General features: G+C 39.3%; 1 protein-coding gene across 12 annotated transcripts in view; it reads right to left on the bottom strand.

The window, feature by feature from the left end:
- The window catches only part of NRXN3 (neurexin 3), a 964,547-nt gene that overhangs the window by 662,248 nt on the left and 280,743 nt on the right, over positions 1 to 21,556 (bottom strand). For all 12 annotated transcript variants that reach the window (XM_015631171.2, XM_033514971.1, XM_015631158.2 and 9 more), the window contains one exon: positions 2,700 to 3,138. In XM_015631171.2, coding sequence (XP_015486657.1) covers positions 2,700 to 3,138 — 439 coding nt within the window. The remainder of the gene's footprint in view (positions 1 to 2,699; positions 3,139 to 21,556) is intronic.

Below are 21,556 nucleotides of genomic sequence, written 5' to 3'. Positions count from 1 at the left end.
CTAGTTTGGATGAGCAGCAGTTTTGGAAACTGAAAGACCAAGCTGCTAAGATGGAGAAATTCTATATTGATCCTAGCAAGGAGCACTCACATAAACTGATATTCTTTTTTTTTTTTTCCCTCCAGAATCCCATGTTTGCCATTCTGCTTGGAGTAAATCCAAGTTCATCTTGAGAAATCAGAAGCATCTAAGGCATCTCTTCCGCAGCACCACAGTTACTTTGTACTGGACTGAAGAACAGACCAAAACACCCCACTGAGGGCAGAACAGGCACACCAAACAATGCACTGATACAACTGTAAACCAAACCATTCAGTAAGATTTTTAGTGTCTGATCAGGTGATCAGGTAGGAAGTCATGTAAGTTTTGTAGCTGATGACCAGCTGAAAACATTGTCCTGTGTAACATGTTCACTGTTCCCCAGCTAGAAACTGTGACAGGTTTTCTGGACCTGGTGGGAGCTTTCCCAAAGGACAGAAAGGTTACAGGACGTTAGGTGTCCATGTCCATGCTGCCAGCTTCTGTCAGAGTAGAAAGACAAAAACAGGTTTTGTTGCTCTGGCAGCCAACACAGACCAAAGCATACACAAGGCCTAAGGGGAATAGAGATGCCAGAGGTTATCAGAGCATGACTGCCAAGCTTCCCTGCCTTAGTGCACTGGAATAGTGAATACTTGGATTTTTAAACTGTTTTGCTAAGATCAGCAAAATCTGAAGATTTGGACTATTTGAGAAATGGGGGAAAAAAAAGGGAGAGATGACACCTAACATGGGGTCTTGCAGTTTAGTTAGGAGAATTAGAACTTGTAGGTCACTAGCTCATTGAACTCAAATGGGTGGTTTTAGCCCCCATTAAGTAAATTAATTGCTTCAGTTTCCAAATTACAGTTATCTATACTGGGGGGGTTGGTGATCTTCAAGGTGTAACCATTCTCCAAGTCCATATGTGGAAGAAAAGCCAAGGACTTAACAAGAAGAGGTCTTGAACTCCTTTCTCACGCTTATCCAAAGTGTCATTGGATAATAGTGACTGAAGGTACAATGTGAAGAAATCAATGTCAGCATCCTGGTTTTCTCAGGAAACAAGGCAGCAGTCATTGGAATCATTAACCAAATATTCATTGTGAGCAGAGAACACAACTAAATAAAAAAAGACATTGTACAAACACATTCTTTCTTCTTGAGAAAACTGTTTCTAATTCAAAATCTGTTACCTCTAATCAGTGTCCAGATCATCATAAACCTCCCTGCCAAGTGACAAACAAGTCAGTCCTACAGTGTCATCCATCAAGTAGCAGCGAGTCTGTCACACCCTCCCGTGAATATGTCCAAATGAACGTGTCCCTCTTCGTAAGGTTTTGCAAATATTCTTTGTATACAGCCCATCTCATTTCTGTCTCTTCTCCCTCTGCATCTGCTTCTTCAGGGATGAGACAGTCCCCAAGTGAGCAAAGCAAAACTGAAGTGAGTATGAAACAGCTAATTGAGTTTATCCCTGGAAGTTAATTAAATTTTAGCAATTCTAAAGAAATCAAAGCTGAGTTTATTTATTTATGGCTTCCTTTTTAAAATGCTTCTATCGATGTCTTTAGGAGATAGCAATATATAACCACACATATTAAGTCCAAGCAGAGCACCATACCAAATACAAAGAAACTACTCACATCATCAAAGGAGAAAATAGCTTCAGGCAAAGACCTGTTTAAACAGCCAGGCCTTGCATGGTATCTCAAAGCCAGCTCTTCTGAAAACTCATGGGAAGCAAATTCTAGCACTGCATTCCCTATACTGATGGTATTCAGCAACCAGGAACATAAAATTAGGGACCTAAAACTATCATCTGGAGATCACCAGATGAATCTCAAATCCACAGAAAATGTAAGCAAAATTCCTTTTGAAGTGAAGACTTTGAGATCTCAATGGTTCTGAAAAAATTGAAGTACAATTGTTATTCTCTAGATGAAACTACAGTATTTGAGCATTTTTGTTTTTCTCCGCAATTTCAGAGTATATCATGAGTATGTTAGCTTGAAATTCTGCACTGGAAACAATAAAAATATTGCTTGGCAATTGCATGGTAGATGTATTTTTAGAAATAAACTAAAACCCATATTTGAAAATGAGAAAGCCAAAGAAAGAAAAGAAACATCCACTGAACACTGTCTCAGATTTTAAGACTAAAATATTTCATCCAAAAGAGTAAAGATACCTAACTCAAAACTACAGGATACTAAAGGAAACAGAATGGGATGAAAATGTTGATTTGTTGCCATAATTTTGTTACTGGTTGTTCCCATTACTCTCATTTTTCTCACGACAAGATCCCAAATGCAGAAACCCAAAGTAGCTCAGTAAAAATATCTCAAACTGAGAACAAGGGTTCTGAAAGACCTTAAACCTTACCATGGCCTACAAAAAAGTCATGACTGTAACTATGCATGCAATTGAGAAGATAGGTCCGGGATATCTGAGGATTGTGAATAAAATATTAATGGATTGCCTCTGTGCCAAAGTTCACACTAAACATTTAATGAAAACCATTCACGTCTTTGCCTTGCTGGATAAACATCGCTGGAGTAACACTAAGCTTTGTTAGGGAGGTGACTCATATCTAATAGGTTTTGAATGTTCTAAGAATTAATACATACTAGGTCTGAATCTGAAATATTAATCTATTTAAGAAAAAGTTATAACTCTACCTGATCTTCCATCTCGTTGAATATCCACATGATACCACTCTCCATCATTGGCTTTCTTCTGAGTAGCCTTGACTTTAATGGTCCCAGAGCCCATGTCCAGCAGCAAGTAGAGGTTTCCATCTAGAAGCTCAACTGCAAAGAAGTCTACCTTTGTATTTTTCTGGCTTCTGGTATCTTTCCTCTCCTGAGGCTTGCCGTGCGTGAAAAGGATCAGTCCATTGGGTTCAGTGGTTCGGAAATCAAACGAGATGGAGCCCATCCTTTTGGTATTCCACTTAGGCAGACTAATATAGGCCTCAGGTGTCTCAAAGCTGATGGGATCCAGCGTAGCCACATTTTCACATACGAATTTCACTTCCCCATAGATCTTCATCTTAGTATCACCAATCCGTGCCAAGCGAGACAGCTCCAGACGAATGTCGTTATTCTTATAAACAACCTGCCAGACACAAGGAAAAGTATCATACATCAATCCTGCATACAATACAAATACCCCAATTACTTTCAGCCATGGGAGATAAACTTTTCCCAAAAGGCAGTGAGGAGAAGAAAGGAGAGAGTGCAAGAGTCTGACATCATGATAGAGGGGGTGAGTTGAACCAGAAGTGTGGATAGAAATGACAGCAATGGGTACTTTGCAATGACTATAGATCAGATAAGCAGTCAGAAGAGAATATTTAACTGAAGGGCAGTGTGAACAATTAACTCTACCACAGGCTCGCTTGCCTGTAAAAGCTTCTCTACATAAAATCCAGTGTGTGTCTGGTATCATGCTGTTATATTTGCATAAATCCCATACAAAACACATAACAAAGTGTAACCTCCATGTCCATCGCTACTAGCCACAGCAGGGAACTTGGTACCACCACTGTCATTTCTCTATTATCCCTATAAGCCTACTTAACTACTAGGAGAGAGATGCAGAAAAATTTCAGAAAGTTGCTGTGAACTGTTAATGATTGCCCTGTGGGTCCCAAAGAAAAAATAGCAAAGACTTGAAATTTTTCTGACCAAGAAATCTTAGATCACTACTGACACGAACTTGCCATGGAAGTATCTCTATAGCTTGCTTTAAGAAACCAACAATTTCTGTGCTAGCATATAAAAACCTGTACATTTTCAGCCCCTGGACTCTCACTTTATCTCGGTTAAGGACCAGAACTCTGGGCTTTGTTGTTTCTACATGGATTGAAGTTTGCCAAGAGAAGGGTCTCAAACAGGCAAGCACTCCTGAGCATGTCTGGCTTACTCAGGAGCCCAGACCTACTCTTCTCTTTCTCTCAGATACAGAATTAATTCCTAGAAAGCAGACTCTTCGCTGCCCCACACCGTTCTCACAGAGGCAGGAACCGGAGAAGGCTCAAAATTGAAATTCCTTAAACTGTACTTCCTCTCAATCACCTTCCATGTTTGCTAAATGCAGAGCTGGTATGTACAGCAAGTAAAACCACTTCTGCAACTAGCACAATTTTTACTGAATTCTTTCCAGTGATATTACTGAAGACTCTAATTTCTTCTAAGGAGTTATTATTCTAAAATACTTTGTGTCTGTCAGATATAGCATATATATACACACACTTGATTTCTGCTTTCAAAATCCTATCAGGATGAGTTGTCAGCAGTCTGTTATGAAAATAGAAGGGAAAGCAGATATGCATAGTTAGTTCTACTATTAGGACAGGAAAGTCAGAGAAATGTGAATGCAGTAAATATTAAAAGGCAAATGAGAGAAATAATGAGGGATAAGCTTACAAATTAGGTAACTTCAGGATGAAAAAATAAATGAAAATCACGATTCAGTACATTCATAGCTAGCAAAGAATTTCCATCTTTCTCTAAGCATAAAGGGAGAATTTTCCCAGTGCAGTCAGATTTTCCTGTTGTAAAGGCAAAACACAAAGTGAAAGGAGAAGCCAGCTGTGAAATCCCATTTGGAGAAATGGCACAAAGCTCTAGTTCTTCCCACCAGAGGACGGTATTGACCCACAGTAACTTGTTTTGCTCCAAGTCCTAATTATGTGCTCTGCCCTCACACAGGCATCAGAAACATCAAGGCTATTAATATCTGCAACAGGGATAAAATTAATTTTCAATTTATGGGACTGTAGTAGTTTTATTCTACAGACTAATCGTGCCAAATGCTCTCATTAGAGAGACCATACACCTCCTTCCACTGACACAGCAAGGGGGTGCATTAGAGCACTCTCTTTTGCCAGACAATGAGGTGCACCTCAGTCAGACTTTAGTTCTGAGCACTGCATGAAGTCCTGTCTCTGCTACTCAAGGAGAAAGAGGAAATAAATAGAGCAACTAAAAGGATGGAACAGGATGCTTTATGAGGATGGGCTGAAAAGACCAAGTTCTTATTTGGAGAGGACTGAAAAAAATATGATTGAAGTTCACAGAAGATTGAGGAAAGTTAATGTAGAACGGCTCTTTGCCAAACCCAGCAATAACAGAGTTAGAGGCACTGACTGAAACTTGTATGAAATCAGCATAAAATGCATTTTTAAAAGTACTTATTTACACAGAGGGTAGTGAACTTCCAGAACTTGCAGCCAGGGGAGATCATGGAAGAAGGGTGTAAGCGAAGATGCAAAAAGAACCAGAAATAACAATGGATGGCAAGTCCACAAACTGATTCTAAAGGAAAAAGGAAGGAGTGTGTCTTCTAGCAATTGTAAACCAACAGCAGTGGTTGCTGCAGGAATGTGAGGGAATGCACCCCTGACCTCAGCCACGGTCATGTGCTCTGCCTGAGCAGCACTTGTACCCTCCACTGCTGGAGACAGCATACTCAGGGCAGGGTCTCACTGCTCTCCAGGCCCACGAGGGATTAACAACTTGGATGCAATGTTGCATTTTGTTTTCACCACAGCGTGGAGCTGCTTTGGTGGGCAAGAGAATGCCAGGCCTGAATGAGCTGTGGCTTTAATGATCCTAAGGTAGGAGAGCTGCCCTTACGGGACACCACTAACAATTGCTCAAAGCAACACTCCTCTAAACTGCATCTTGACCCAGTCTCTGCACACATGAGAGGAGCAGGCAGGGAGCACAGTGTCCAACACAAGATTGATGGGTGGTGCTGGGCTGTCTTTAGCCACGACTCAGTGATCTGTTATCAGCAAGCTCTGAGGGTTGCTGGTAGAGGGAGTGTCAGATGCACATAAACAGCTCCCACACACAGCTGAGCCACATACAGGTTACATCTCCTTCTTTGGTATTGAGTACCAGGTCCCAACTTTTTCTGGGGAAAAGCGGAGGGTTTGCCTCTGAGTTTATTTGAGGTTTGATGCTGACTGCTTTGTGTTCCATAATCATACAAGTACCACAGGTGGAGAATCCTTGAGACAGAATGCTTTCAAAGGAACCAGAAAAAAAAGACATGAAGTTAGTTGTAATCAATAAAAAGACTAAAACTGAAGAATCTCAGTCCAAGAATGAAGAGACCAAGAAAACAAGCACAAAGGATGACCTGGGGAGGAGATGAGAAACACTGTTGAATAGATAAAAGAGTTCTGAATTCAATCTTTACAAAGAAACATATCCACCACCCCATATCTGAATCTCTGTTACTCAAATGTTGTTCTAAATTATTTTCTTTTAAAAAACCCCAAAACAAAACACCTAGCTTGAGAAATATAAAAAAGCACCTATGTTTATGGAAAAAGTGCAAGTGTTTCCATAGGTGATTTGAGGTATTATTGACAGGCACATTTGGACATCAACATCATGTATAAGCAAGTACACCAGAACTCTCATCATAACAATAAAATACAGGGATAGAAATAATGCTTGGGTCTAAAACCAATGTGAATCCTGGGCAGGAATGGAGAAATGCTAACGCAGCTTCTGATAATGACAGTTCAATTGTAAAACCAAAGGTTCAAGATTGAGGAGGGAATATAATTAAATGACTGGAATGCATGTCCCATCGTAGAGAACATTCAAATTCAGTCTGTTTAATAGGTGGAGGTTAAAATGTGATTTGATTGCAATCTACACATACCTGTGCAGGAAATGGAATTTGGCAAGAGAGGGCTCTTCAATGCATGTGACAAAGGGACAATGAGATCTGGGGGCTAGAGATTGAAGTTACAGAAATTCACATTTTAAAATATTATGGCTTATTTTTACATGAGGGTAATTTGCTACTGAAATAATTTACTACAGGTTATATTGTGTTCTCTGCTACTGGCAAATTTTAAATTAAAATAGTATCCTGTTTTCTCTAAAAAACATAGTGAGACAGGAATTAATTATACAGCAAATCAGGCTAGATTATCATAATGGCTCTTTCTGGCTTCATAACCTATGAATCTTTGTGTTTTAATGAAATCAACAGAGGCTTCAGTGCAGTTTGCAGGACAGATGAAGCACATCTTCCCAACTGCTTAAACTGACTGGTAAAGGAGAAGATGCTTCTTTTCAGTTCTGGTCTGACTTGTCATCAGCACTTTCAGTGAAGCTTTTTTTTTTTATATTTTTTTTCATGTTTGTGATCCTACCTTAAAACATACCAAAAAGGAAGGCAAGCAAAAAGTCTTGGACAAAGAAATTGAGTCTATAACTCAAATATACAAGCTTCAAGAAATAGTTTCTTAGAGTCACCTGCTGCAAGCCAGAGAAGACACATTTTCATGTTTCACTGAGGAAGCTTTCTGCCAGCAATAGAAGCGACCATCTGCACAGCACCTCCTACCTCTTAGTCTCATTTTATGAGCAACCTCTGAACTAACTTGAAGGCTCCTCAGTACATGCCAAAATACCCATTGAAACTCACTCCTCTAAATTCAAATGAGGCCACGACTGTCTCAGAATGCTGTTCCTCTCTAGGGCCACACATGGCTTCCATAGCAATTGAGAAGAAAACAAAGCAATGAAAGCAGTGCCCAGAGACTTCTCCTCTTATGTCAGGTGCCTTCTGAACAATGCCAGTCTTGCCTGTTTCAACAGAGACAACCTTGAACCCATCCCAGGTCTGATATGTACATTAGAGAAGGTCTAAAGGAACCATGGACATGATTCCTGATATAGACATACCCACCTTTATTTTGGGAAGGAAGGTGGAAAAGAGAAAGGGGAAAACAATGATTAGCAAAAGCTATGCACAGAGCTTTTGAAAAACAACCTTCATTTCTCCAATCCTAAAACCATTTTATATTGCAAAAATGAAAACAATTGGTTTTTCCTTTTCCACAGGGACTGTTTCTAAATACACTTTAACAAAGGAATATTGACTATTCCATGTCTTTGTTTGATGAATTATACTAGTACAAATGGATGGTTAGGAAGGGGATAGTCCAGATACACCCAGTCCTAATCAGCAGTAGAATTTCATGATACATGATATCGATAACATTCACAGGGAAAAAAATATATACATTAAATCATGTTTCCTATAAATCTGCTGCGAAAGAAGAGCTTGTTTTAGGCAAAGCTAAAACAAATTTGCAATCTAGTTTTGAGGTTTCTTTAAAATGGCAACTCTGCAATTCTGAAGCATTCAAGGAATTTCTCCATCTAAACTTCTTAAGAGTTTAACTCATGGGTTAATGACAGCTCTAATCAGATGGCTTTTCACAATGATGAAAAGCATCTCTCTGCAATCAAGTGAAGTTGCAGATAGCGAGGGACCAACAAAAAGGGAAGAAAAATTATGTGCTAAGTTTGGCCAGTAGCCAATATAAAAATTCTCTCCAAACTGTTGTTCTTAAGCAGGAAACATGATTTTCTGTACACGCTGGACACAGGCATGTTCCAAAGGGGAATGGCTGTCAATAGCCTGGCATATTAGGTGACTACCATCATGAACCATCATAAAAAACAGCAATAACCTGAAGGCTGCATGTCTATCTGGCTAGGAAGAGCACCTCTGAAGGCCAGCCAAATTGTTCACCTATTGCACACTGGATATTGCTTTTTTGTATCTCAGGCTGCATCCCTTCACCAACTGCCCATATCAATTCTCACAAAGGATAACTGCAAGATATTCAGGCTAGAGCCTAAGACTTCTTTAAAAGCACCTAAGCATAACCAAGCAAGTCCCTACAGAAAAAAAATAGAAAAATTACAGTTTATCCATTGGTTTATTAGTCCTGTGTTTTCCTAGCCCTCTCTGACAAGCAAGCAGAAACAAACACACCAGGTTAGCAGCACTTTACTTTGTGTCTGGGGCAGACTATGTATGAAGCAATCCAAGTCTTCAGTGATGGGTAACTAAAGCTCCTACACTTATTTAAATAACACTGTGTGGACTGTGGATACCTAGTATAAACACATTTGATGTTCCACAGGAATGAAAACTGTATTCAGGCGATGAGTACCACCGTCACCCACACTGAAAGAGTTAATTTACCTGTTGTGTGGAACAATACACTGAACATTGAGGAAAAGTAAATTAAACCGAAGAATCAAGACTCAAATATGAGTTGTGAAATGTTGTGCAATGTAGAGCAGTGCAAGTCTAGATTTCATCTGAATTCTGTTTAACAAAGAACAGGTGTTCACGCAGTGCTGAAGAATCCATACAGTGTGAGCTGCAGGCTGAGCTCCAGGTGGGAGGAGCCCGAGGCAAGAGGCCATGAACTTCCAGTGCTTTGGATAACATGGAACATGGTGAGCTGTGGCCCAGCCAGGTGACCAGAAACTCAGAGAAACCACAGGACACAATGACTCCAGACTTTGGGGCACTTAGACTGTGGGGGTATAAAAGCCCAGGGATTCTTCTGCTCAACGTCCCTGTTCAGAGGCACCAAACACAAGCTGTTATTTAGCTATTCAACCGAGATTAAACCACTTCAAGGATCCAGAGATTTGAGATTCTATAGGAATCTATTGGTATTGGAAACCCAGAGTTGAGCTGGCAAAGAAACCTTGACCATGTGAGAGTGGTATGTGCAGCTGCAAAGGGATCTCTACCTAGCTTAGGTGCTGCACCTGTGACTGCCAGAGAGGCTGGCTCCCGAATGTTCAGACAGAAAAGCTTCCTTCACTCACAGCTAAAAATAGGAGTATGGTGAATAGAATGCCTAAACAATGAGGCAGAAGTATTTCAAGCTTCCCTACAAAATTTTTTTTCACCTTAAAAATCAATTATCGTTTTTGAATAACTTCAAGTTTTTCAGAAAATTCGAGAAAAGAGATTGATTTAGTCTCCAAAGACTTCTGGGAAGATAGAGAGAAGCATTCCCTAAAGCAGCATATAAAGAGAAAGGCTTTCGAGGTGCCAGTAAAACAGGAGTGAAAAAGGCAGGGTGGAATTTCTTTAACTGATTTTGTGAAAATGTTTCCTTAACAGATAGAGAAGACAGAGGACCAGGACTTCGCTGGGGTGACAACTATCCTTTGATCCCAAACAGGATGTCACAATGGCCAGGTGGCAATCAGTGGCATGTACCAGCTGTGGGGTCTGAGTACAGCCAGGCACAGGCACGCAGCCATCGCGATGTCACTGCAGACCCCGCAACTGCATCTTGAGATAAACATGATGAGGGAGTGTTAGAAATTACACATATTTATTTGTGAAAAAAAGTCATGGCACTGTCTAGATGAGGGAGAAACCTTTTTATAGTTGAAGAGAAATGCTGCTGAAGGATTCTGTAGCCTCCAAGACTAAAGCAGTTTCCTCAGCTGTGGAAAAGGCAGCAGTAATATTAAGCAGAATTAGTTTTAGCATGAACTATGATTTAAGGATGTATGGTCTTATGCAATGGAAGCATCAAGTCCTCTTCTTTCCTTGCTACACAAATTTCAAGTTCTGCAATATGTGAAAAAAGGGATCACAGGAAAGAAGTTATTATTTCTGTATTTCTTAAAATATCACTTTTCCACTGATTTTTCTAGGAATGGTAATAAAGTATCTAAACTCAATATTTCCAACTTGAGATTGTGAAATTGGTTTTGCAGAAGTGCTCATTAGCCAAAAATCTGTAAGTGAATACAAGGAGATATTTGATCTTTACTGCTAAAGCTAAAAAATACTCTGGGAAATTAGATTCAGATTTCTCATTCAGTTTCTAAAAATCTAGTTGATTCTTGTTAATTCAAGGCTAAAAACCTAACTATCTGGTATTTGACATTAACATAGTTCACCTTTGAGTCGTAGAAACGTGCTTAAGGCATCTCACTGTGCATTCAGGTGCACAAACTGAACTTTCTTTTATTTTATGTTCTATTCAACCTCTATTTGGTCTAGTAACAGAGAAGGAAAAGCTGCAGGAGTGGGGAGCCAAGACAGCCAGTTGTGATGTTCCTACTTGTGCCACAGACACAGATATACCTCATGCTAGCCCTGAAAAGCAATTTGTACCTTAGGTGTATTTCTGTATAGAAGGACATAGAGAAGATATGTCTGTACTTTAAAAAAAAATTCATCCTTTTACAATAATAAAGAAATTCTCTGTTTGACACAGAGCCTAGTGCAGAGGTAAAACAAAACAGAAGAAATAAACATTTAACTACGTAAAGAAAATCATTCATTGGGTTGAAAGAGGCATACTAGAATGTATGGAGACACAGAAAGAGATAGTGCTGAACTCTACTGGAGATCATGTTCACTTTGGAGAATTGTACTTCAAGAAAGGAGTGAACTATTGGAAAGAGTCCTGAATAGAGCAATGAAAATAATCAGGGGCCTAGAAAATAGAAGTTTGAAAGGAGATACTATAAAGGGTTCAAATAGAAAAGGGCTACTGCAAAGCAGAAAGAAACCATCTCTTCTTTGTACCCATGCTGAAAAGAACAAGAAATAATTGGCAAAAAATTACAGCAAGAAAGTGTAATAGAAAGGGGTTTTTAATTTAAGAACAGGGAATCACTGAAAGAGATTGTCTGAAAGAGCAATAATCACTGGAAACCTTGAATTTCAGGCCAAAAAAGTTGCTGTCAAAACTCACATAGATGTCATTGTTTTTCTTTTGGACAGTGGAAGTGTAAAGGATTAGATAATCTCTCATGTAGTCTCATTTTCTATGATTCTTTTTTGGGGGGTGAGGAGAGAGTAGAGTAACATGAGTAAGAGCAAATTATGATGTATCTAAAGACTTTCCTATAGTGTTCAAGCTCAGGAAGGAATATCCCTTACAGTAACACAATGCTGGCATACTGACACCTTGCAAATTTGACGAGCCTAAATTTACAAATTACCTCCCTTGCGAATGAAGGCTTGACAGTTAAATAAAAAATTTAAAAATTAAATAAAAAAAAAAATCAGTATCACAGAAGCTTCCTTACCAGCATGCAGGAGTTTACTTCAATTACATTCAGTCCTGTAGAGAGTTTATACAGACATTCACCAGTTACAGAATCTTCTGATCCTTGCAAATGCATCCTGAAACCTCAGATTTGTCTAGCAAGCACAAGCTAAATCTGTCAAGCTTGGTTCAGTGATGATTAAGTGAGGAAATGATTACTGTCAAGTGTCTTAAGAATTTCATCTGAAAGGCTGAGAGGAATTATTTTAGGATGGCCCCATTGATCATTTAAGGCTTGAACCTTATTACACTGAAAAGTCTATCAGACAATGACTTAGCAAATAACACTCCATTTAGTGATTTCATTGTATTTTAAATCCACCTAAGGCTGTGCAAGTACAAAAGGCCTATCTCAGGAAATAAATCTGTTTAGTATGGCTGGGTAAATGCTTCCACCAGAATGACTTTTTAACACACAATTCCATTTCCCTCACAGAGAATTAGCAATGAAATGCTTCGCTTCAATCTGTAACAAACCAAAATGGCAAGTTTAGTTTTATCAAACTTTACAGAGAGGCTTTTGCATGAACTCAATCATAGCATAAACCAGTATTTTTCAGGCATTGCATTTACTTTCAATAGTAGTCCCCATTTTTATCTCTGGTCTCCACTCCCTAAGAAAATATTTTCGCATGCCACAATGTCAGTGTCCCACCTGATATCAGCAGAGACATGTGACTGGTTTTGGCACAAAGCAGCTTAACCAAATACTCTGGTTCCTCTGGGAGAATGGACACAAGGTCCCTACAGGACACATGAACTGCACTGGAGAGGAAACAACAGTTTGTGTTAAACAGGCTCCAGATTATTTGGGGTCAAATAATTTGTTTCAGGAAATATCAGAAGGTTACATATTAATTCAGTTTTGAAGATTTAATAAATTTATATTTTAAAAAAATTAATCTTACCAGCTGTGATGAAAACAAAAGTCAGCTGGAAGAAACTCCTTTGGAACAGAAACTCTTAATTTCACTCAGCTTTTCACTTCAGTGATGTGTTTTAATGGGAACACTAATGTGTAAAGTCTTCTGTGAGAGGACTGAATAGATATTGCTCACTCATAGATATGTGTTTTTTCCCCACAACCTACCTTCCCTAGCCAATGTGCCTTGAGCCTGCTTCACTAGAATATCCCTGGAAGGTATGAGAAGGTCTCCATATACCAGGCACTTGTCTCACTGCTGAGGTTTGGTCCTAAGCAAATTGTGCCAACCACAGCAATATCTTCTCTTTTTGTCACTTGCCCAGCAAAAAAAAATAAAATTAAAAAATATTAATTAAAAAATAATAAAAAAATAAAATATTTACCATTACATATGGGAAAGCACAAGCTCAAAAGTGAGCACTGCTCAAGTAACAATGAGATTACAGCCACAGAGGAAACATTTAGTGGATTTAGTGTTGTACAGATTAAGCCTACAAACTTAAAGTGGTGCCACTGCAGCAGGATGGTGTCACTGTTTGTAGCTGGACTCTTAAAGCTGAGGGTGCTGCATCCCAGCATGTGTCCCTCCCTCAGCCTTAGCACAAAGGTCTTGGGGGCACTGACATCTCCCCCCAGCTGCAGTGTCAGCCAAAGAAGGAGGCATCCCTTCAGCCAGGCTCTCCTCCTGTGAGGGACCAAAGACACTCGGGGTCTGCTGAAGAACTCCCATTGCAGGCTGACACTATCCCATGGCTGGCACCATCTGTCACAAACGGACTGGTGAGGGGGAGGAGGACTGTCTCCATATGTCTAGCCCAAAATACTAGGGGATTCTAAACTTCTCTTTTAATGCCTGTCTTTTTGCCCTGTGCAAAAACTTGTCAACAGTGACATCTCTCCAGGATCTCTCTGCCCATGTCTCTTCAAATTCTATACCATGGAACAAAGTTCAAACCCTCCACAGGCAGGATTCCCCAAACATTTATTTGCACTGGGCCTTACATTGTGTGAGAACACAGGTGTAATGAGTTAACTATTTGCCTGAATATTTGTTGCAGAGGGTAGGGAATGTAGTTAATTCCCTATCTGCCAAAGGCATCAAGAGAAAAATACTCTCATAACCCCCAGCCTGGTGTGAGAAAAACAACCAGAAGCTCTTTTATATCTTTCTCTCGTGTATCTAAAACTCTTTCATCTGTGGCCTTCATCTCTAAGCTTGCAGCACTAATAAAAGGAACGGGGGGAGAAATTTGAAAAAAAAATAATAAAATTCAGTACCTGTCTTCTGTCTGGGACTGAGCCCCAGTTACCACAATGCCTAAAGATCGAGTTTATCTATTCATCCAGAAGCCACTCTAGACCAGCTCGTAAGCAGAGCAATAGAGCTTACATTGCTTAAACGCTAACAGGAAGAAAACAAAATCTGCCTTAGCCACTATTTGGCAAGAATTTACCTGAACCTTTCTATTTAAGTGGATTTTCCATGCACTTTAGAGCTTTAAGTCCCAACAACCTTTCCCAACCTTTATGGAGCACTGAGGTACCACTGTAGCAGCAGCAGTTTCAGAACATTTTAAACTTCCATTTCTGGGGTTGACTCCTTTGGAGGAGTGGGCTGAGAAGAGAGATCTGCTGTTGTTATAACCCAGACCACGTTGACCAGAATATAGAAATGATTGGACTGTCTATGTGGCACTCAAAGAACCTACAGTGATTTTATTCTCGCATTGAGCAAGCACTGTCAAAAATAGCAAAATACATAGAAATCAGTCAGCCATTCTTTTTCAAATATATCAAGAAAACTTGTCTGTGGTGTTTTACTGGCAGCTGAAGGGGAAAAAAAAGGGAATAAGAGAAAATGGCTGACCTGGTCACAAAACTTGAAAAAAAATTCCTGAAGCAAGGACACGTATATATTCCGCAGGACTGGTTGGATGTTTGGACATGTAATCACCCTATATGCTGTATTTGTTTGCCTAGATGTATTTACATATATTTACATACCCAAATTCTGTGCACAGATGCATAAGAAAACATATGTAATTACGTACTCATGTATAGATCTGCACTAGTAGCTACTAAAGGCATTTATATGGCTTTATACACGTTTGTAAACAGTGCCTGCATGCACTTTCCTGTATGTGCATACATGTGTGCTCATTTCTTCACTTGTGATTTTTAGGTTATGCTGTTGTGATTTAACCCTAGCCAGTAACACAGCACCAATGGAACAGGGGAGAGAATCATAAATAAAATAAAAAAGTAAAACCTGTAGGCTGAGATAAGAACAGTAGAATTAATAATAATAATAATAATAATAATAATAATAATGAAAAAGAAGACAACAAAGGAGAAAGGAATAAAACCCAAGACAGACAAGTAATGTACCACACTATTGCTCACCACCAACTGATGCCCAGCCCATGTCTATCCAGGACAGTAAAAACAGCATTAGAAGAATGAACATCATCTGCATGCAAATCCCATGTTCTGTTCTCATGCAGCTGTGTGACAAACAAACTGCTTGGCATTCTGATAACTGCTATCCTCTTCCCCTGAAAGTAGCTCACAAAGCAAGAGCATATCTTATTATTGAAACACTGTGCTGGTTGGGGCTAAGGAAGTTAATTTTCTTCACAGTGGCTGGTATGGCGCTGTGTTTTGGATTTATGCAGGACACAGGGTTGATAATATAAAGGTATTTTTTTTATTGCTGAGCAGAGCTTACACAAAGTCAAGGCTTTTTCTGCTTTTAGTATTGTCACACTGGTGAGGAAACTGGGAGAAGACACAGCCAGGACAGGTGACCCAAAGTGCCCAAAGTGATATTCCAGACTGTGTGACATCGTGCTCAGTATAGAATGTGAGGTGAAGCAGGAGGAGGGGAGGGATGTTTGGAGTGATGGTGTTTGTCTTCCCAAGTCACTGTTATGTGTGATGGGGCCCTGCTCTCCTGGAGACAGCTGAACACCTGCCTGCCATGGGAAGCGGTGAATCAATTCCTTGTTTTGCTTTGCTTGCGTGTGTGGTTTTTGCTTTTCCTATTAAATTGTCTTTATCTCAACCCACAAGTGTTCCCAGTTTTGCCCTTCTGATTCACTCCCCCACCCTGCTGGTGGCTGTGTGGTGCTTGGCTGCTGGCTGGGGTTACACCATGACAAACCATGCAAGGATGGAGTTGCCATCAGAGAAAAGACAGCTGAAGGTGAGATTACACCATAATCCTTTTGACTGAAAAGTCAGCCTTTCCACACCCTCCAGTATATCCAGAAGTAAGATATCAGTTCAGAAGATGCAACTAACTTTACTGTACGTGACATTGGACTGTGTGCTGAATGGGACTTTGCAGAACCTAACCATGCTCCTCCATACATTTCTTTTTTCTTTGACACTGGCATGGTCAAACCTGAAAGAAGCACAGACAAGGGAGGAGACAAAGAAAACGACAACAGGGGCTTTTAAGTGAAGTATTTCTAATGTAAGCTATACTGGACTTGGCACATTATTGCCTACCGTCCTGTTCCAATTCCAAATAACTCAGTGTAAGCTCTGATTATTGTACTATTTCAAATAGGCAATTAAGGAAAAAAACAACAAAAAACAACACAACAACCACATTAAAAAAAAAGCCCCACGTGCAGAATATTGAGAGAAAAATGCTGAAAACTACATTGTTAGACAATATATGTTCAGCCCATGATGTTTCCCAGCATCACTGTGTCCTGTCATTCCCAGGCAGTCATTGTTCTGCTTGGCTCAGGTCCTTCACATATAAGGTCCTCAAAAGGAGAGCATTAGGGGTGATGGTTATGGCACACTGAAAGCGCTGCTGTTTTCTATACTTTACTATACTTTTTTTTCTTTATTTCCCTGTGGCAGTACACTTTTAAAGGGCTGCATTTTTCAGCTACCCCACACTTCCCCATTTTGCTTTGGGAGCAACATAAATAGTAAACAAAAAAGGCAAGTTATTTCTCTAACTCCTCAGTCACTCTGTCAGTAAGGTCTATATGGTTTTACAACACAATTTCTTTGCCTTTCAAAAAGCACAAGAATCTCATACTGTTCTGGCATCCACAAGCCTGACATCCCACACTGCAAACCCATCATCTGCATGCACATCTATCAACAGGTATTACTAAGGGTAAGAATTATTTCCAAAAAGCTTCTAAATGGAAAGATGGGTTGCAGATGGGTTTCCTTTAGTTACTCTGTCTGCAGATCTTATTAGGCCCTATTGCAGACATCTGTCCCAGATCCTATTAGACCCTCGCAAAGCCACAGAAGTTCAGAAGCCAGAGAAGAGAAAAGTTCTCAACTGCTGTTTCTGCACTACGCTACGGATTTGTTTTGCCCTACACAGGCCAGCATGCCTCTCAAAGACAGACCATCAGCCTCTTGCCATTTTCTTCCTTAATTATGTAGAAGCATTGGACCCTGAAAGTCAAACCCTAAAATTAGTTTGAAGCAAGAAAATAAATCCCCCCGTGTTAATCACATCCTGCAAACTTGGCTTGCATGTTCCTGCAAGAGGTATAAAATGCATAGTCAATGCCTTCTGAAACCAAGTTTCATTTTGCCAAACTGAACATAAAATCTATGGCACTAAAGGAACATTACTATTACATTATTTTACTGCTATTACTACGATTGCTATTGATTGTTACATGTTGAAGTCACTGCTGTAGACAGGGAAGTGAGGAGGTAGCAAGTGGCAGGTAGAAAACTACGACAGTTTCCACTGACATGGGGAAACATAAGGATCATCCTGTACCATCAATTATCAAAAACTTAGGACTGCAGGTTTATTTCAATGGATCCCTTGCATCAAAGAAATTTCTGGGCAAGAAGAGGAAACATACAAACAGGTATACTTTTCTCTGAGGTTTCTTCTAATTTTATGGAAGAAGCGTTATCAATAAAGCTTTCCAGGTGCCAGAGAGAGACAGACTGAGGCAGCGCACTGGGGAAAGTGACACTGCCCAGAAACTTTCAGTCCTACCTCAACTGGACTACAACCACAGAGCATCTTCCAGGTACCACAAAATAGCCGTGACACCAAAGGTGGTTTTTTGGAAAAGAACAATAAGATAGCTAAAACTCAGATTACTTATCACGTTGACATGCATATAATAATATATGCTCAGACACATTATTTCAGTTCAGGCCATTGCTAGATTATAGATTTAGAATCAAAGACTGTAAGCAACTCTCATACAATAGGAACCGTATCTAAGCCTTCCAAATAGTGACTATGAAAAGAGCATGCATGCCTTGGTGCATAACCAATTGAACATGAAATGCCTTTGTAAAGCAGTTCTGAAGAAGTCTAATTGTGATTCTTCAGTGTCAAAGTAGGAAACTATCAAGAAAGTACAGACAAAAGACACTGATTATATATATAGTACTAGTGAAACCATTTCATAATACTGTGACCTGTTATCTTGCCTAGGCTTTAAAATATATGCTAAAAAACATCAAAGAACACAAAAACCCCTTAATCTTGTACTATACTGGGTGAGCTATCCAATGAATTCCATCTGTTTCACCCAAAGGTAGGTTACAAAGCTGGCCCAAATCTACCAGCTACAGGGATCTCCATCTGACAGAAGAGATCTGCTTTAGTTTAGGAGATAAAAGCACACTGATATAGCCAAATCACACCTATTCAGGTTGGAAGCAATGCGTAATGTTTCCTAGTGATCCAATGAAAAAATTAAGTCTTCAAATCTATAGGATTTAAAGTGCACTATAGGATGCACTAGTGGTTACAAAAAAGTTCTATCTTGATACAAAAGTCCATCATAGCACTAAGATGGCAATTGTTTGTTTAAAAGGTTCAGCTTTTATAATTTATTAAGTATGCAATATTTTTCTCTGTCAGATATAAATACATGAAGAACCTAAGTGTTTATAACACAAGAAGATGACAGAGTATTTTGCAATCCATGAGAATAAAAGAGGATGTAGATCAGCTACCAGGAATAAATATGCTTTATTTTTAATTTCACAGACTTGGGTCACTTGCTCCAATTTCTTAAAAGAGCTGAATGAGGAGATTTATCTGGGATTTATTTTTAATCTTGGAATAACAGAAAGATAACAGAAGAATAAAAGAATGATAATGTTGTGTGAATGTTTTAAAAAGCCAAACAGGACAAGATAGGTAGAAGGGTTTAGCCTGGAGGAAACATCCAACCTGGAGGAAATAGCATAGCAGCTTCTATCTGAAGTGCTTAATAAAAACATTAAAGGAGAGGAATACAATACTTACTGTCATTAGACCTTGTGTAAAAGGAGCTTCTGTCTAATAACCTGATATTATTTGGATGACAATGGTGAAAGCACAGATTAAACTTTTTTTATATTTGGCTGAACACCAGAAGACAGCTCTGCTCAAAAAAAACAGCATACAGGAACAAAACAGGATTTAACGATCAATCCATCGATTGATCAATAGACAGATAGAAGGATCATTAGTCCTCAGCTGACAAGTCTCACAAAGTCAGTGGGGTAGCATTACTGATAAGGGGCATTTAGAATGCACCAGAAGAATTTATGTTTGATGCAATAGTATTAAATGTTTTATCAATTACCTAGAAATTAATATAAAAAAAGCACCAAAGCTGATATTTGACGGTAACTCCAAGTTTGGCAGACCACTGCCATGACATGTCAGTCATACTGAGTTATTTATGGAAGTCCAGGCCTTTTCATTCCAAGAAGCTTTTAAAACATTTGAATACTCAAATATCTAAGCTTACAAACATGGAAGAGAGGCCATGAACTACAGAACCAGCACAGGAAAGCTGCAAGGGAGCTGCGCCTTTGGAAACAATTCAGAAAACATCAGAGGATAAAATGCGAGCTTCCAGTAAAATGTTGTGGGCAAAAGGGTAGTACAGTCTCAGGACAAATTAATAGAATAAGCAATGTGCAGCACAGATACCATATGCACTGTAACCTAGGTGTCTGATGTCTATATGTTGTTAAAGGACTCTAATTGCAAAGAATGTATAAAGCAGCTTCAACATGATTTGAAAACTAGAATAAATGCTGTAGTGTAAAATACAAGGAGCTCTATTGGTTCAGTCTTTCAAAAGATGAATAAAGAAAAGACTTGATTACAGCAGATAAAGGAAAACCACCAGATTTCTAAAACATCTTTGTTTCAGTAGAAAACTGCATCAAAAGAATCCACATTTAGGGGCCATTGTCAGGCAAATTCCAAACAGATTAAAGGCCCAATTGCTTTTGTAGTAGGAAGGGGTTAACCAACACAACAACTTAAAAAGAGGTCCAAATTATTAGATCTAATGTGGGGGACATAGGACAAAGTGGGGCTTTATGTTTGTAGTTTATGACCACTCTGAATCCACATATATGTGGGGATGAATAATCACCTGAAGGCTGAGCTAGCTGGGTATGGAGAGGGTTTTGGGCCTTAAAATTCTCTGACATTTTGAAACACTTACATGCTACAGATCGCTTAATTAGGAAGAGAAAATATGACTGAGGACTCAGTTTGAGGAGCAATGTACAAGCAAGTAGAAATGTACAAGCATTTGTATTCTGCTGAACTAAGCAACAGATCAGATGTTATGTTTCCTGGTTTATCTTCCCAATCCTGCCACTTGTCTGTTGAATAACTTTGGCCAGTTTTTCACATGATTTCTTAGTTGAGAAAGTCTTTAAATAACTAAGTAGTGCTAATACATACAACTCTCCAAATAGTAACTATTTTCAATTTAGTTGCTTTTTATTTTCATCTATGTTTGCTGTTATGTCTCCAGTATCCAAAATGCAAAGAAACTAAGGTGCAAAGAGAAGCCTTATTTGTCCTTAAAACATCTTCAGCAGCAGTAAACATAACACAGAAAATGACAGTCACAGTCCCATGGAGAATAGCTCTTAGTAGAAATGTTTCCAAGTTAATACACTGAAGGGAACAATGGCACTCCTGGCAGGAGAATATGGACAAGGTGACCTGACAGGTGTTTACTATTTCTAATATCTGTTATTCTCTGGAGTTTGTCCCAGTAGGGTAAACACTTATCATCCCTGTTTTACACAGCACCAGTCCACCTTTCTGAGGAAGTAAAAAACACTCCTTGAGTTTTAAGTCTCCTGTAAAAGACAACTCCAGATGAATTCAGTCAGAATTTACTCAGAAAAGAGGTCCAGTTGGGCAGTAATAAACCTTCTTAACAGTTACTTCCACAGTTACAGCCACAAGGAAAAAAATACAAATGATCACTGTCTGACCATTAGTCATGGATGGAAAAAATCCCTAAATCCAAGGCTTGAGAGCTGACTGCAGCTACCACAGCCCATAGCGAACTGGGGAAATTGTCCTATTGGAAATCTCCCTCCAAACCTTTACAGAATTCTCAATTCCATACATAGGAAGATCATCTCTAATGAAAGACAAATCCTTTTACAATGCAGCTCAACAAGCAGAGCTGTAAAACTGCTTCTAATATCCTCATTTCCAATAAATTGTTTTGGGGCCTTAAAAATTACAAATGGTGAAAGAAGTCAAGCTGTTTTGCACTTCCTGCAAACATGTGGGATTTTTCTAGCCCTTCTTAGTTTTCTTTTCATTTAAAGCAACTTCCTCAAATGTAGGCTGCCTACACATATGAACACTTGTTTTCATTCAAAGGGGCATCATTACA

The sequence above is a fragment of the Parus major genome, chromosome 5, assembly GCF_001522545.3.
Source record: "Parus major isolate Abel chromosome 5, Parus_major1.1, whole genome shotgun sequence".
Lineage (NCBI taxonomy): Eukaryota > Metazoa > Chordata > Aves > Passeriformes > Paridae > Parus > Parus major.
This window is presented reverse-complemented; position numbering and strand designations above follow the sequence as displayed.